Below are 19108 nucleotides of genomic sequence, written 5' to 3' on the forward strand. Positions count from 1 at the left end.
TTTTGATTTTAATGTAAAAACTCTACTGGTATTTCATACCTGGATTTGTTTCCTTTTGATATATTGCCTTAATTTCGTTGACATATTTTAATATGCACGTATATATACGTTCCTACAGATATCACAATATACCAAACATAAGGTCACTACTTTGCTAATTTTATGTTTTACTTTGGCATGTTTCTCTTCTGTTTTGATTACATTATTAAGTTTAATGACTTACTTTGGTATCAAAGTGTAACTATGCAAATTTTATGTTTTATTTTGACATGTTGCTCTCGTTGTGATTACATTCAAAAGTTAAATGATTTACTTTGGTATCATAAAGTATAAAGTGTTTAAAGTTATATGTGTTTTCTGAGAGTGATCCGTATTCATTAGTTCTGACTCAAAGGCTAATTTAACACATGAATTTTTTTATCATTTAATTGGTAGACTCTTAAGGAGAGAAAAACAAATCCAGGTGGCCACAGATCCTAATATGTCATAAAATATAATACTAAGGACTTGGAATTACTTTTTAAGCAGTTAATAGCCCACCTGTTTAAGGGCAGTTAAGAAGAAGAGTACTGCACTTGAAACTATTTTCTGTACCTCCTGCTAGATGAAACTGTGAAGCATCTACAAAAGTACCTTCACACACATAATTTAGACCTTCATACTGACACAAAAAATTTAATCAGTAGTACAGTGTCTTTACCTGGTCGGATTTTATGCACGAAAACCAATGGTTTATGTCTCACTCACCTTATATTCCAAAGTCTCCATTTAAGTTTTGAGTGCCATCATGTTCCATGAAGCTAAGTACAAAGGTACCCTGTACTCTCTATGGATGATTCCAGCTATAACCTGAACAGTGATTTTAGGCGTTTTATGTGGAGAAAGTGAGGAATATACAGCCTGCTTGTTCATCAAAGATATTGGTGTTATGAATCAATTTCATAAAAAACATGGGTGGCCAGTTTCACACAGAAAGAATAATTTAATGGAGCTCAAACAAATTCTCAATCAAGTTTATGTGAACTGTACAAACAGGATCCTTAAATGTCAACACTATGGTTGACTGAAATGTGTATAAAACCTTCATCTTGAACACAAGTGCACATCTTTCTGCAATCTGGGACATCTATAGAATCCTACTTTGTTTCAATCCAAAACTTCAGTGTTTCTTTCATGCTTTCCTTTAAAAAAGTAAAAATCTGTCTCAGCCTCTTTCAATAGCCCCCAAAAAAAGTTCCATTCACTCTTTTACTATTATTCTTGCTTTCTCAATTTTAACAATCACACCAGAACTTCCAATCATACAATTTTCATACACACATACCTCTCTAAAAAAAACTAATTGAATTTATGACACATTTTTTCAAGACAATCTCATGAAGAAATGAAATTACAGGAAGTCAGTTCCATGCAGAGATCAATTGATAGAGCTCCAAAAACTTAAGTACTAGAAACAGGGTTCATAAATGTCGCTTTATGACCCAATAAAAGGTATTATTAAACCTTCACCTTGCACATAATTACATAAAATCCAACAATCTGAGACAATTACAGAACTCTGTTTTATGTTTCTCTTAATAATATTCATTCTTTCCTCAAAAACTCAAAAAAAAAAAAAAAAAAAAAAAAGGCCCCCCCTTTTATTGCTCCTATACAGGCAGCTTCCATTCTGTCTTACCATGATCAAATTTGTGCTTTCATGAATTTCAACAATCATTCCAGAACTTCCCATCATACCATTTTTGCAGACACATTTCTACACATAGCTCTCTTCTCATGGTTCATACATATTTCCGCACATGAAAATCATGAAAGAATGAGATGAAAAAAAGTTAAGAAGCTATCAGGAAATGAGAACTGAATAAATTAAAGCAATTACCTAGGTAAACTTCACTTTTGCAATACCATGCTGGAAATAAAACAGGTAAGCAGGATACATTATCATTAAACAATTTTTAATATAATTATAAAAAAATTTCAAGAATAAAATCAATTTCATAAAATTTATCGAGATTAGCCTTAAAATACAAAATTTCTTAAAACATTTATATTTTACACTTCTTTAGTCAAATACATTTTAAAGAAGATTAAGACATTTTATTTTAAATCTTACTAACAGCTTTGCATTAATTCTTTTACACTTATATGCAAGTAATTATCTGTTACATTTAATTTCATCATGTACTCACTCAGTCCAGAGGTTTATGCAGATTTTGTCAAGCAGCATAGGTTAAATCGAGAAGTAAAATCACAATCAGCATAATTTTTAACAAAACCAATGCTAGAGAGCTGCTCATTAAAACATATGAATGCCTGGTATGTGTATAAAATTAGTTGTGCTTTGTCTGTCCCACCCAGTTGGTGTTGTAGTTGCTAGACTTATAACCCAGTTAATATACTATAAAATTCTGATAAGCTGCTCAAGCAGAAGAGGTGATAAGATGTTTTGTGTTATTTTAGGTCTCACTAAGGATAATAAATAAGTTTTATGCCCCTTTTTCATTTTTGAGTTGTATCTTGCATCCACATCAAGGATTAACCCGTAACAGTGGAGGTCAAATAATGGGACAAAACCGTGGACGTGCAGTCACAGAGACTGCGTTTCATTATGATTTAAATAAAAAGTTCTAATTAAAACATTAAAATTCTATTTTACCCATACATTCTATAAACACTTACCTTCAAACAGGGGGAAAAAAAATTACAAAGAAATCCACACAAGGAACATCTTTTCTGCAATATGAACTTTTTTTTATGATAAACCACTTGCAAATGTAAATTATGCAAAACAAACCATAATAACTATTATTTTTATGAATAATGATTATTTTCCATTAATTTAACATGATAGATACATTCAGATAAAAATTATTATTGTACAAAACATAAAAAAATGACACTACCTTAATTATCTGTTCTTGCAGGAAATATCAACTTACTCAGAAATATTCTTTTGCACATTCATGAGATAATTTTTGTCCATATTCCAAACAAACTGGTGTTTTACAAACATTCACCATAAAGATACTTCATGGTTAGCTTTGAAGATGAATGTATATATAAGCAAACCTACAAAAGCTCTTAATGCTTTGATGCTTGTGTTTGCAATTTCACTTTTCAATGTATCAGAAAATTTGCCTATTTATTTCTATTTTCACATTTGTCCATTTCACAATAATCTCTAATATTTTGTTTGTGAAAAGGAGTTCCCAAACACTTTTAGGATCCATATTTTCACCCAATTTTTCATATGCTCCTAATCCTGGAAGATGAACTATATTATGCGGGGCAGTTCTCACATTTCATTTAGTTCAATAGATAACCACTTGGAGCCGTTTCTCCCATAATAATATTTTGTAGATGAAATGGCTTCAGTCTCTGGTTCAGTGCATTCACTGTCAGATTCAGAAAATTCTGATGTCGTAAAATGTTAACTTTCATTTGCAGAATCTTCTTGGCATTCATTTTCATTGCTAAATTCACTTCCCATGTCATCAATAATTCTTTGCAGCTCTTCTGCATAACGCGAATCAGATGGTAAGATGATATTTCTCGGACCGAGTCTGAAAGCTATGTTTCCATCTGGGAGAGAAATCATAACACTGAGAGGGAGGTGCAGTCTGACATACCTCTCTCAGACAAAGGACTAGAATTTCACAATGAAGCAGGTGCAAAAAAATGCTAGCCAATGGGTGAGGATTATCAAGGTCACAAAAGGAGATGGTAGCAGGAGAATTCACTCGATCAGACTAAATATAAAACAGGGGTGATAGGAACAACACCTGTAGCGGTATCCGAGACCGCACGTCCCCAGTTACGGGTTAAGGTCACGTGATAACTTGCCTTAACACGTAGAGGTAACTTCTAAGGGTGAGCAGTTAGTTACAAATAATTTAATTAGGTAGTTAGATAGTTTTAATCATTAGAGATTTACATGGTCACATGGTCACTATTAAAAAACTTTTATTTAAAAAAAAATGAGTTAAAAAAGCACTATTAAAGTCAAAATCTGGAACAAATTAGATAATTACATTTATAATTTATGACAATTTTTATTTTATTTTACTTGAGACCTTACGGACGGCAAAACGTTTTACGCCTTAAGACCAACAGAGATTGTACCAGAAAGCTAGTGTACTGAAATATATGATGAATCTTTTGAATTGAAAGTTTTCAAATTCTTTATCAATTACACAAAATTATACAAAAAATCCTTTCTATAGACATGACAATGTTTTCCATGTGACAAGATAAGATCATTTTCGAAATTTTTCATGCCTATGTGTAGTGAAAAGGGGAGACAATAAATGGAATATAAACAAACATGTTAAGAGAAAGACTTATGAATCAAAAGTAGAAAATTTTCAAAAGTTTCTGCAAGCCATATAAATGTACAGTAGACAATTTGAGTGATATAATCATGTATGTGAATGTCTGTATCTGTATAAAAACACAGATACATTAAAATGGCTCGAATAAACATAAAGGCAGGTACAAGGACCTAAATAAGCATATTTTTTAATCAAATGTGCATGTAGAAAGACTGCATTTAGAGTGATAATGATAACTGAGATTGGTAGGTGAAAGAGGTCTACTAGCACATATACTGAAAGAGGTCCACTACTAGTGCATATACTTACTCCACATGAAAATTTTAAAGAGGTATGCATTGTTAGTTTGGTTTACTTGTTTATGGCAAAGCATGCGAGGGCATCCGCCTAAAGGAAAGGATTCTTTGTGGAAACCTTTCTGTGGGATACTGGCTCATATCCACAAGACACATCAGGAAAAACATGAAAACATTCATGCAGGCAGCCTATTCACCTGAAATAAAACCCAGATCAAACTACAAGTGATCAGCAACTTTACCACTCGGTCACCAGTCGGCCACGAAGCGAACAAGCTCATTAATATGCCTTTATATATGGAGATTCAGACAAAGATAAAACAACTGCTCAAAAGATGTGCCAAAAATAAAAAAAAGCTCCCAAGTGGACAGCTGGCAAACATTCGATCATATTATCTGGGAGCTGAATAAGAGTGGATCATTCTGTACTTGAGGGCATGATGCAGGAAGAGGAAGATATTGCCAAATTCCTGCAGTAGAAGAAACTAATACATATATACATTTGAGAATAATTCTGCTAGAGCAGGGGTTCTCACTCTTTTATGCCTCCCCCCCCACACACACACATTTCACCGTTGGCAAAAGGTCATTCCTTCTCTTTTCCAAAACTTGAAGAACAAACATATACATTTTTTCTAGATTTGGATGATTTTTGACATTTTATTAATTAACCAAAAATAGTAGAAAATACTGATAAATATCAAAACTTGAATAAAAGTAGTTTTTATATTCATAAACTAAAACTAAATACTCAGCTAAATAAAAGGCTCACCACATTCACCCTGAAACTATGAAAATCTTCCCAGAGGAATCAAATTTGTTAAAGGCATGTGTGTGTGTGTGATTATGGCAAAGCCTCAAGGGCTATCTGCCTAAGGGGAGGGATGCCTTCATGGAGGACTTTCTAAGGGAAACTGGCTCGTATACATGTTACACATGGGGAAAACCACGAAAACGCCCATGCAGCCAGCCTGTTCGCGGGATTCGAACCTCGAACCGAACTAACAGTGTTCAACTTTACCGCTCGGCCGCTGGTGGACGTTAAAGGCATATGAAAGATATTTTAATAACATATTAAAATTCAAGATAATAAATAGAGATTTGGACACTGATTCATATGAGAGTTATATAACCATATAATCACTTATTCTCCATGAAGATTTGCATCTCTCCATGTATCCAAACAGAAAATATTTTTAAAAAAAATTAACTCCATCAAACAGATTAGACAAGGAGGAACATCTTTTACTAACAATGAATTCATTTTAACATATTAATTTTCAATATATAATACAATTAAATACATGCATTGAATAAAACATTTTTTTTAAAAGCTTTGGTATTTAAGAACACAATACCGTATGTGGTTACTAAGGTCGTCTTACAAGATAGGCATACACATTAAATTAATACTGTAGGAAAAAAGTGTTTTAAAAATCTTATGTTGCCTTTTTTGTTCATAATCTTAATTTACCATACATGTATAATAAAACAATCCAAAATGACTGGAACATGGATAAAAAAGAGAGCAAAAAGTTACTCAGGTCTGCTGTCTTAGAACATTCATACTTTTACTCAGTTTATTTCTAATATCAATAATATTTTATTGTAAATATTTAAGAAAAATACTTGAGAACTTAAAAAGAACTCAGAAAAATATGCATGAAAAATGCCTCAACAATATGTATCCTTAGCTTTCACCTTTAATACTGGTACTTTTATATTATATCCAATATTTAAAAACACATTAATCAAAATTGCTCAGATTATTTTACACTTACAGGAGATTTGCTTAAACCTTCTGCTGTGCGATACAACAAAGTTGCTCCACAAAGATCAATCAAAGTGCCATCCTGCAGAACATTTGTTTCATCTTCAATCTTTATTCCTTTCTGAGGTGCTGACCGACTTTCTCTCAAAGCATATACTCCACCGCCAACTGAAACTTCTCTCCATATCCCTGGTTCAGATCCTTGACTAAATGGACCTCGAGGATGCATGATAAGAATTCCATTAGTAGTTAATCCATCAATCTCTCCATTTTGTTGCCATTTGGTTGCTTTTTCCTTTAAAATAAAAATGTTTCTAATGATTTGAATATTATATTAATTTTTTGCAACAAATAATATGTAACTAAAATGAAACATTTTTTACTAAATATTGGCAAAGTGCACCAAGAGTATTAAATAATGAAGAATATGGAGTGACAGAAGAATTTTTATAGATAACTGCCCCATATTTAGACACCACCTGAGTATGTTCAACAGTTGAGAATCGACTCCAAGATGAACTCTTAGCATTTTATGGTTCTAATGACTTAGTCACTGTTCAGCCAACTCAGAAATAATACACATCAGTATGTACAGTGGGTGCCAGTTAATAAAAAACACTGCTTTGTGAAATCCACCGTTTATTAAAATTAAAACCCAAAGAATGAATTCAAATGAATACAATATCATTATAAAATAACTGCTTAATAAAATACTCAACCACTTATAAAAATCAAATTGCTCTTAAAACTGTAAAGTCAAAATCCAAAGTTTGTGCTTCAAGATTAGTGATTTTGTTCAATGTCGATTTGCTTTCGGACATGGAGGTGCAAATGCTACAGCTTTGTTATATGGAGCTGTGAAAAACCACAAAGTCTGTGTTTCAATCAATGATTTCATTCAAGGTCAATTTATTTTTACACGGAACTGAAAATGCTTGAATTTTCTTATCTAAACTAATCATGGGTCAGGGTGGGTTCATAACAAGCTTGTCAGAACTGGCTCAGACCAATTGGGGGAAAAGAGGAAACACACAAAAAAGACATAAGACAGAATCTGTAATAAAATTTTCTTTTTTTGCTCACACAGTTCCTCCATCCACATTGCGCTTTTGTTTGGTCATGCCTCCTGATCTCCAAATGCAAGGACTTAAGCTTAAAAGATAAAAAAGAATTGCTGAAGCAATATGATGTTTTACCAAAATGCAGCCAACATGAAACTTCTGCACAACTCGGAATTTCACAATCTGCATTATGTACATTACTGAAAAGAAGGGAGGCAATTTTGGATGAACTGATGACAAGTGCAAATGTGACAAGCAAAAGTGAAGAAAGTCTATCAATGTCAAAACTATCCTCTTAGGAGTGGTTTCAAAATGCCACGAATAAGAACGCAACTATGTCACGAGAAATCCTGTATCAAAAGGTAATAAAATTTGCCAAAATGCTAGGAGAGAAATTTGTCCTTATCGTTGGATGGTTCACAAGATGGAAAGAAAGAAACAATATAGTTTTCATAAAATTACATGGAGAAAAACAAGATGCAGACTCTAATGAAGCCGGTAATTGGATAGAAAAGAATTTAGCCAAAATTTTGCAAGAATACAAGCTGCATCAAGTTTTTAACACTGATAAGACTGGTCTTCATTATCAAGCGCTACCACATCAGCACACTTAAAAGTTTGAAAGTGAGTCGTCAGCTGGCTGTAAAAAAAATTAACCCTGTTGCTGTGTTATTATCGTGTAATATAGACAGAACAATTAAAAAGACTCCATTACTCATCACAACAAGTTAAAACCCTCATTGTCTTAAGAGCTTCAAGCATTTGCCCGTGACTTATTACAACAATAAAAATGCTTGGATGGCAAGCAATATTTTTAGTGATTTTCTTATAAAGTGGGATAAGAACTTCAGCAAGCAAACCCTTGTTAGGTAACTGTGCTGCACATCCAACTCATCTCTTGCGGAAGAACATAAAATTAGATTTCCTTCCTCCTAATACAACTTCCATTCTTTAGCCATTAGATCAGGAAAAAGCATTCAGAAGTCATTACAGGAAGGAAGTGGTTCAACATGTTATTGCTGAAATTGATAGAACTGATATAGTTTGTCCTGCTAAGGAAACCGTTAAGTTCATTTCTCTCTTAAGATGCCATACATGTTATTTTAAATGCATAGGATGAAGTAACTTCAGAAACGATTTCAAATTATTTTTAAAAAGCTGGCTTCCATTGTAAGCAAATTTCTGGAAACTTTCAAGATGTGCATGAAGACAAGGGTGACTATGAGGAAATGCACGAGACCTTCCCTGAATATTTGCGAATCTATGAAAATATCCAGATTTATTATAAAAAGAGTGATGCAGAGATCATCAAAAATTATCAGAGAAAACAAAGGGATGAAATGTGAAAATGAAAGTGAGTCTGAAGATGGAAATCCCGATCCTGTAAAAACAGCAGCAGTCTCGACAAGCATTAAAAATTTTGAGAACACTACTAATTTTTAAAGGTGGAGATACAGAATGCTACAAGTAATGCTGTGTCTTAGAGACCACCATTGAAGATACTAACAAGAAATATCCAAGAGACTTGAATGAATAAATTTAAGCTGCTAGTTATATCTGCTTAATCTGAAGCAGTTCTAAATTAGATAAGCTTTTCCTATAACATGTTTCTTCATCCACATGTTTACTTGTTCAGTGAGAATGACTTCAAGAATTTTTGTACCTAAATTTAGTCAAAATAAAGTCCCCCCTTTCATAATGCAGAAAAAATACTTTCACAGCAAGCATTTTGATGAGGTTTTTTTTTGGGGGGGGCATGGCAGAATCCTGAAACACTTAGTGTAAAACCTGCTTCAAATGGCCCAGAAACTGAAATTGGAAGGTTGTCTTCAATTAAGAATTGAATAAAATAGCATTTGGCTTTTATACTATCCATTTCACCATCCTTTAGGAAGAAATTTGACATTTCTTTCAATTGTTAAGCACCTTTTGTTATACCTTTGAGAAAATACATCAGGGGTGTTTGTGGGACCCCAAAAAATCCCCTGAAACTTTTACGGACTTACTACCGACATTTTGGAGTTTCGAGAAGGGGGGGGAGAGAAATGAAAAATTACAATTATGAAGTATTGAATGACCTAATTATAAAAGTTCAATGAATTACTTTTTTTTGCAAAATTAATAACCATAAATTTTCAAAAATATAAACTACTACATTTTATGTAAATATTTTAAATTACCTGAATTAATTCTTTAAAAAAATTATCTAATTTCTGCTGCTTTTTTTAATTTTCTGATGTTTGTAGGCTTGTCTTTCTTTTGTGGTGAACTTCATAATTGCAGGAAGGTTGACTTTTATTTTCCTCATTTAGTTGAAGAAATTTCCTCGAGAACTGCACATGCAGAGGTAGAAGCAGTTTGCTTTTCTGCTAATGTAGAAGGTTTTTCAGAGACTTTTATAGGTGACTCATCTGAAATACATGTTTTTAAGTCCTCTTGATATGTTTTCCAACTTCTGTTCATGTTCAGTAAGAGATCTTTGTGAATTGGATCAGTCATTGGATTTTTTTAGCCATATTTTTCACATGAGGTTTTTTTAGAAGCCATTAAATCATATTTAATAGTCTGCACTGCATCTAGGGAATCAATCTTAAGGGAGGTTCTATAGTCAGTGACAAGTATATCCATTAAGTTGAATGCACTTTCCACTAATGGGTCATGGAAGCAGCTAAGGCAAGCTTTGACCAATTTAGCCAATGTAGGATACTTATAATCATTTGTGAAATCATCTTTGAAATTAAAAACTTTAGACCAATATTTATCAATTGTATACTTGACTTGATTTCCACTTTCATCAGATGTGTAGAGCATTTCTTTGGTGATATCAATATCACTCTGGTATAACCTTATTTCAGCATCTACTTTTGACTTTTCATTATCACTAAAAATATGGGACATAAAAGATGATAATTTTTCAAAAGCTAATATTGTACTGGTTTTACCTCTTAGCTCTGGATCTAATGCTGTAAAACTAATTAGATATGAATTTTTAAGGGGTAATTTGTTTCATATGCTGTATTAGTATAAGCTTTCATCAGAGAAATTTGGAATTCTTTTGCTATTGGATGATTTTTTGATAATTTCTTCAGGAGAGTGGAAGCTTCTGCACCAGTAAATATTACTTTGCTAAGTAGATGGAATTCTGGATTTGTGACATCAACCTTTAATAAATCATTATAAGATGTGCACTCTATATTTTCTGGTTTCATAAAAAAAAGAGAAAATTTTTGCCATCAATTTATAAATACTGGAATGTATTAAATGAAGCATTGGTTTTTTTTTTTTTTTTTTGTTTCAAACAATTTAATATATGTGTTGAACTCCGGTAACACTGCTGAATATAATGCCATACGCAATAAAGTTTTGTTTTGCATAACAAATAACCTATTTAGTATTCTTTTTTCCTGAGCTAAAGCATCCTTTGTGAGTTGTTGGGAATGCAAGCAAGAATACACCCCTTCAACAATTTTTTCTGAGCTGCAGAAATATTTCTTTTATTGTATACAGTTTCAACATAAGAAAAATAATCCCCTTTATCAGTTTTATCCAAGTAGTGAAAATAAAATGCAATAAGAGCCCACAGATCCTTTGATTCTTTCTAAAACACATAAAATGTACACCCACCTATGGTCTGGTCTCTTCAAGGGCTTAAGTTTTTTAATGGCAAGGGATTCACAGATTTTGAAAAAAATTTCTCTTTTACTGCAGTTTTTCATATCAAAATAGATGTCATCAAACAAATCTTCTAAGTATCTATCAAAACATGAAGCAAATTTTTTGCACAGTTATTAGCTGTGTGACATGTGTCACCATCAATATCTAATAAGTGAAGTGCTTTGTTTGATCACAGTCTGGTTTCAACACCCTTTTCTTTTCCAAGCATGGTGTTACATGAGTCCATTAATACACTAATTAAGTTTGCCCATGGAATATTATTATCTTCAATAGTATTAACAACTGCTTTAAAAACAGCTTCTGAATTGCAAGATTCCATCTTTAGAGATGCAAAATGATGAACTACAACTTCATTTTGATTGTTGTCATAAAACTGCAATATTGCCAGTATACTTTCTTGAGCATTGCTAGTACTTTCATCCAAATTTAGAGAAAATGGAGTCTCCTTTAAAGTTTTAATGATATTTTCCTTAATAGTTTTTGCGAGTCCATATTTCATCTTATAACATGCAGTAGTCCTGGACATTTCCAACGAGTTTAGTGCCGTCTGATCGCGGCTCAACTGTTTGCAGAGTTCAATTAAATTGGGAGCTACATTAAAGAAAGAGAATTCTCGGCGATAAACGAAGTTATTGATACCTCTTGGCGTGCTTTTCTTGTCACTATATCCAATGGCCGAGCATCAGTCTCCAGTAAGTCATCAGTATTTTTTGAATTAGCATAATTACTTAAAGTCATTGAATGTCTAATGCACTTTGAATATTTTATGTGCATCACAGTTTTAAAATGATTTGTGAAAGCCTTGAATCCTTCCCCACCATACTTCAGCAGTGAGTTACAAAAAACACAATATGCTTGTCCAGCAACATTTATTTTCTTGCACCATGTGCCGATGGTATCCCCATTACCATCTCTCTGTTCAATCCAATTCCACCTAAATGCATTCTGGACACCTTCTTCTAATTGTATAATATCACTATTTATATCGAGAAATTTCATAGTGAAATTCTCTTGCGTACATAAATAAAAAAAAATATTTCAATAAACGAAACGAAAAATTTACACGTGCATCAATAAATGAAACGAAAATTTTACACAGCGGAGGAAAAAAGTTGAGAAGCAATCAATGACAAATAGCTAATATGGCGAAAAATCCCCCTTCTCTACTTATTGGCGCCACACCAGGACAGAAAACCTTTGAACCCAGAGTCACGTGATCGCACATCTGGTCGAACGAAGTCTCTCCCTTTTTTTTCTGCCGCGCCTACTTGCCGAAAAGAATCCAGAACAGAATGTCCGAGAACCGGGGGAATGAGTCATAACTCGCAATAAAGAAAGAACAAAAAAGAAGTTTTTCCCCCTTTTCACGCATTATCACTGCCTTTGGAGAAAGAAAGGAAAAGTTTTCACCACACACACTGACCTTACATTTTCTGCTTTCAAAGCAAACAAAATTACCCAGATCAAAATAAATAATTCATTATTATTCCTACTTCCTTTTGAACGACAATAAGTTTTCACTACACACACTGACCTTGCGTTTTCTGCTTTCAAAGCAAACAAAATTACCCAGATCAAAATAAATAATTCATTATTATTCCTACTTCCTTTTGAACGACGATCACCGGAATTTCCGGGTATCGAAGTTCAAAATCCCCGGAATTCTGGGGTTTCCCCGGAGCACAAACACCCCTTATACATGCCATTTACAGTCACCTTCTATGCTATGTACAACTGAAAAGTCTTTGTTGCAAGATTTACAGAAACTTCAGATGCTTTATAGCATAAAAATTCTGTAGAATAAAAGTCTTTAAATTTCTATTTGGCCTCTTATTCTAAGGTGGCATAATTCATTAACATGAAAAACTTCCAATTTTATCACATCTTGCAAGTAACACATGCTTTGTTTTCTAGCCATAATATAACCGAGTGGGACCTGCAGGGTAAAGAAGTGCTTTACTGCAGAGTGCTGAACTGGAAATTAACAGTCAGAATTTGTTGATTTATGATTGGTTACTCTTCAAAACCAGTAAGACCATCAGCTTAACATGATTCATGACATCACAAGCTTTTTGTGTCAATTATCGGATGAAAATTTGGGTTTCATTTTCCATACCATTTTCCTAGTCCCTCTTTTACTAAAATACGTAGTTTTTGGCATTTTCTGCAGTTCATAGTTTTTAAGAAATTTCTGTGGATATTACAGAGAATCTAAGTAGTTAGCCTATGCACTCTATGTAATGCACAATGAATAACCATTGATGCATTTAAAATTATGAAGCCTTACTGATTACTGCACAATGACAAGTTTTATCATGCTGATTCCATGATATTGGTTTGTGCTTTCTTCGGCTCCTGAAAATATGCCATTTTTTTTTCAGTAATACTGTTTTATAGTGTTTTATTTTGTGATATTTCGAAGCTAATTGTGTTCTGGTTGTGATATTATATCACACTTCATGTTTCCGAGATTATTTGACGAACTTATGGATGTTTGCATTGTGTCTATGTGGCTCATCATGCTTCGGTTTCTGGAGTACTATTTCTACAATATAAGAGGTCTGAAATGATCATTAAACTGTACGTACGTTTGATTTCTACGTTATTCTACTATTTTAAAAAGGGTACTGGTTGGATAATGGCGTTACAAATTTGTCAGGAAATTCAGACAAAGCCAGTTGAGTCTACTGCTTTATTAGCAGATGGACGAACAATTTTAAATTCTTTCTGTATCAGACTCAAGTAGAGTCATGAATATTTCAAAAGGAAAAATTATTTCTATGGCATATCAAATTTATGATTTATTGGTTATACAAACTTTTGATAATGCCATCCTTAAAGGAAAGGTTGAAGAGCAAACAAAAATGTTATCAAATCTTCAGCCACATTCATTCGCAGCAGTGGCAGATCCAAAATGTTTTCCTCAGAAAATATGAGATAGATCTACAAGTAGTGGGTGTGATTATGGCAAAGCCTCGAGGGCTATCTGCCTAAGGAAAGGGATGCTTTCATGGAGGACATTCTAAGAGAAACTGGCTCATATACACATTACACATGGGGGAAAACCACAAAAACGCCCATGCAGCCAGCCCGTTCGCGGGATTCGAACCTCAGACCGAACTACCAGTGTTCAGCAACTTTACCGCTCAGCCACTGGTGGGCTCAGATCTACAAGTAGAAATAAGTCCGAAGAATTCACAGTTCTACTCTACCCAAAAAAAAAAGAAAGAAAGTAGTTCTTTCTCCAAGGAGGTCAAAAACACCCAATTACACAATGGTGTTAGAAGACTAAGAAAAATTAATAAAGGCGGCGTTCTAATAGAATGTACCAAATCCTCTGATATTGAAGCCTTGGAAACAGAGGTTAAACAAATGATTTGCTTAGAAACGATATGGTAATTCAACGTCCTGTTAAAAAAGATCCAAAAATTATTATTGATGATGTAGATTCTGATCTTTCTCGAGATGATCTTAAGATTATGATTAGAGACCAGAATATAGTCTTTGAAAATGGTGGTTTTGACTTAAAATCTTTGATAAAAGGTAGAAATACACTGGATGGCCAGTGTAGATGCTAAGAAATATAGAGAACTTAGGAAAACTTAACATAAGATGGTCTCATCTTAGAATTAAAGAATTTTTTAAAGTAACTCAATGTTTTAAGTGTTCAAAGTGTGAGCACTTTCAAACAAAATGCCTAGAACCACAAATATGTGCTAAGTGTGGTGAAGTTGGACATAAACATTGAGTGTAAAGATGGTCTCGTCTTAGAATTAATGAATTTTTTAAAGTAACTCAATGTTTTAAGTGTTCAAAGTGTGAACACTTTCAAACAAAATGCCTAGAACCACAAATATGTGCTAAGTGTGGTGAAGTTGAACATAAAGATTTGGAGTGTAAAGTTACTCCAAAATGTATTAATTGCAAAGAGACAAATGAAAAATGACAATGAAAAATGAAAAAGGCAAATGAATGTATAAATTGATGCTTAGCAATGATCATTCTAACTTAGATAAAAATTGTCATTGTCACAAACGACAAATGGATCTTTTAATCAGTCGTACTAATTATGGCTAGTAAAAGTGACGAAGACTTTAAAATGGTTCAAATAAATTTACATCACACCAAAGCTGCTGTAGTAGTGGATAATAAAGTTTGGGGAATCCCAATGATATTATATTAGTACTCATATTAATACTATTGAAGTATTTGAAATTTTGAACTTTTTGTGACAAATGTTATCCACCAATGGCAATTGTTCTGCTTGACAACTCTCCAGCAATGCTTTTGTATGCTTCCTCAAATATAGTGGCAATTAAAATTATCATTAATAATAGAAATGTAGTTTTTTTTCAGTGTATTGGCCCCCTAATGACGCCTTGAGTGACTATTTATATTGTACTAACAGTATTATTGATTCGCATGAAGGCTCGGAAATAATTATTTGCAGAGATTTCAATGTTAAGAGTCCCCTATAGTCCTTATGATCACTCAATTAATCCAAAAGGTGATGCTATAATTGAATTCTGCTCGACAAACAATTTGAATGTTCTTAATAGTCCTGATAACCCAGCTACGTTTTCCAGTGCCAGAGACGAAAGTTGGATAGACCTTACCATTGTAAGATCTTCTTTTGTCCTGACTTGGTCTGTTTCTATGGGTATATCATGTAGCGAGCATAGCTACATTGACATTGGACTTTTACAGAACTTACTTAGAGAGAAGAAATTTGAACGCTTCTACATTTGGGATTTGAATTGGCTAAATTTTCATGCAGAACTGTATAACTTTATAAATCAAGTTTCCAAAGAAAATATAGAAAATATTTCCGATTTAAATATTTATATTAAAGATCTTACTAACTCAATAGAGGATATGTGCAAGAAAAATAAGAAGATGAACAAATTTAAACAGAGCAACACTCTGGGTAAACAGGTGCATTGGTGGTCCGAAAACTGGCTGTTTTAAGAAGTCAAGTTTGACTGTATCGAAGAAAATTTCAGAGATGTTACAATCGTATAGAGAAAATTTGTTAGAGATTCAATATAAGAAGAAATTAGCTGAATATAAATGAGAACTCAACATTACTAAAAATTGCACTTGGGAACAAAGTTGACACTCCTGGTAAAGATGACCTGACAATGGATATTATTTTTAAAATCTTTGAATGTAATAAAAAGTTATTTGTAGCTATTCTGAATGAATGTCTTTAGAGGGGAATTTTTCTGAATGTTGGAAAGAGGCTGATTTGGTTTTGTTCAAAAAAGAAAGGATAAAGAAGATCCTTCCTCTTTTCACCCCATTTGTTTACTGCCTTCCTGGGACAAGCTGCTGGATAAACTCATAACACAACAGTTACAATATTATTTATTATCAAATAATCTTTTAAATAAAAATCAGTTTGGTTTTATGCTGGGTAAAAGTACTATCTAGGCTATAGATAATTTAATTTCTGACATCCTTCGAAATAGAAGGCATGGTAAACATAGTGCAATTTTACCCTTAGATGTAAAGAGCACTTTCAACAATGTTTGGTGGCCAATTTTATTAAAGGAATTAAAAAATATGAAATGTCTAAGAAATATCTTCTTATTAATATGCGATTTTCTGAATGAAAGAAAAGTTTCCTTATATGATGGTAATAAGTGGCATCATAGAAATTACCAAAGGGGTTGTCTCCAAGGCTCAATATCTGGTCCACTTTTGTGGAATATTATTGCTAATATAGCTTTAAACATATCCTTACCACAAAATGTTAGTATACAAGCTTATGCTGACGATTTTGTTTTATTGGCCACAGGAATTATACTATTAATAAAGCTTTAAGTTTTGCCACTCAAGAATTGGAGAAGTGGTCTTTCCATGTTAGACTCAAATTTGATCCAAAGAAGAGCTTTTTTGGGGGGTATTGCCAAAACTAATACTAGATCAATACATCCTAGGTGCAAACTGTATGGACAACCAATTACAGTTTCTTAGACAATCAAATATTTGGGCATTACGATTAATAAAAAGCTTAAAGCTTACTTTTATACCTCACTTAGATCAAATAAAGATCGAATGCACCCATATTTTTAACAGACTTAGTAAAATGAATCTCCAAGGTAAAGTTCTTAAGAGTTTAGATAAAAGAGCTGTTGAGAGAAAACTCTTGTATGCATGTGGCGCATGGTGGACTGGAACGGTCCGAATGCGTAACAAAATTTTGCTAATTCAAAGAATCGCTTTATTGGGGATTACTAAGTGTTTTAGAACTGTTTCCACAGTAGCTCTTAAAATTTTGGCTGGATGTCCTCCGATCAATATTTTAGCAAAAAAAGTATATGCAATCTTTAAATTAAAAGCTGGTAATAAAAGTGTTGATTGTTTCAGTGAGATCTTCTCAGCTAGAGATTTTGACATCGAAAAAGGATTAGATATTCATCCAACTTTATTGAAACGGTTAAATTGGCATAAAAACCTCTCCAATATGACAGGCTACACGGTTTTTACAGATGGATCTAAATTAAATGGTCATGTGGGGGCAGCCTTTTGTGTGTTCTCACATGAGAAACTAAGCTCGCAAAGGAAATATAGACTTTCTGACAATGCCTCTGTCTATCAGGCAGAGTTAGTGGCCCTACAAGAGACCTTATATTGGCTTATTTCTAATTCTGAGCTAGATCCTGTAGAAATCTATAGTGACTGCAAAAGCCAAATTGTTTCAATTATGGATGTTTGTTCAAGTAACGATTTAATTAATCATAAAAGATATGCTCATTTTTCTTAGTGCTTAGAGATATTAAACTCTTTTGGACGAAGAGTCATATTAGTACTATTGGTAATGAGTTAGCAGATAGATTGACAAAGGCTGCCACTGAAAATCAAATTGATTTTGAAGTAAAGACTTCCTTTGACAGTTTGAAATCCTTGTTGAAAAGAAAGAGTGACTCTATGGCGAGCAAATTGGAATGACCCAGATTCTAAAGGAAGATTCGCATACAATTTAATCCCAACTGTAAGTGAGAGAAGATGCCCAAGTGACAAGTATCTAAACCAAGCTTTAACTAATCATGGACACTTTCCCTTTCATTACAATAGGTTTCCAATAAAAATTGTGCCTGTCCATGTGGCATGAGTAATGTCGATATTGACCACCTGTTGTTTAGATGCTCTTCTATGAAAAATATTGTTCTAAGATTTATTCCAAATATTGCTAAATTTAATACTCTAAAGGATCTAAGTAAAAATACAGTGAATAAATTGAAATTGTCTAATTTCATGAAATATATATCTGTAAATGAAATGAATTTATATCTTGATTGTGTTTAAAATTTCCCTGTCTGTTTTATGAAAAACTAGGGTGTTTATGATATTCTGTTTGTATATCTAACATATTTTTATGTATGTAAGTAATATGTGTTATATTTTACAAAGTAATAATGTGCTTTTGTTAGTGTAGCTGGTAAATCTCACCAGCTTTTAGACTTTAAGTTCATATTTTAGCTGTTTATTCTATTTAAAGTTATTTCAGGTAATATGGTGGTAGTTCTACTGCTTAATGGGCCTGATTTAGGCCTTGTTTTAGATCTCGGTGTTTCTTTAATTAAATAGCTCCACTAAGCCCTGTTAAGCCTTTAATGGTGGTACATGAAGTTCGACCAGTCATGCCAATTCCATTCAAATAATTCTCGAATTTTCCTTTATTGTGCTCCCAACTTTGTCAACACTGGATACAGCATTTTGATTGTGGCAAAGCACACCAGAGTATCTTCCTAAGGGGAGAGACACCTTTGCGAAAAGCTCAAGGAAAATACAGCTGTATTCATGAAGACATGGGAAAAGCTATGCATTCAGCCCACTCACCAAAATCTGAAAACAGGTCAAACTACCAATATTTTGTCTTGCTGATTTGACCACTGGTGGGTCTCAATTTTTAAAGATTTGGTGTATTCGATTATGATAAAGCTTGTGAGGGCCATCTGCCTAAGAAAA

General features: G+C 33.2%; 1 protein-coding gene across 1 annotated transcript in view; it reads right to left on the reverse strand.

The window, feature by feature from the left end:
• Pli (E3 ubiquitin-protein ligase pellino) overlaps nt 1-19108 on the reverse strand; it is a 90473-nt gene that overhangs the window by 36884 nt on the left and 34481 nt on the right. The window contains exon 5 of the mRNA XM_035364154.2: nt 6409-6693. Coding sequence (XP_035220045.1) covers nt 6409-6693 — 285 coding nt within the window. The remainder of the gene's footprint in view (nt 1-6408; nt 6694-19108) is intronic.

This window comes from Stegodyphus dumicola, chromosome X1 (assembly GCF_044657685.1).
Source record: "Stegodyphus dumicola isolate Sdum_Otavi_A_Nest chromosome X1, ASM4465768v1".
In the NCBI taxonomy this organism is placed as follows: Eukaryota; Metazoa; Arthropoda; class Arachnida; order Araneae; family Eresidae; genus Stegodyphus; species Stegodyphus dumicola.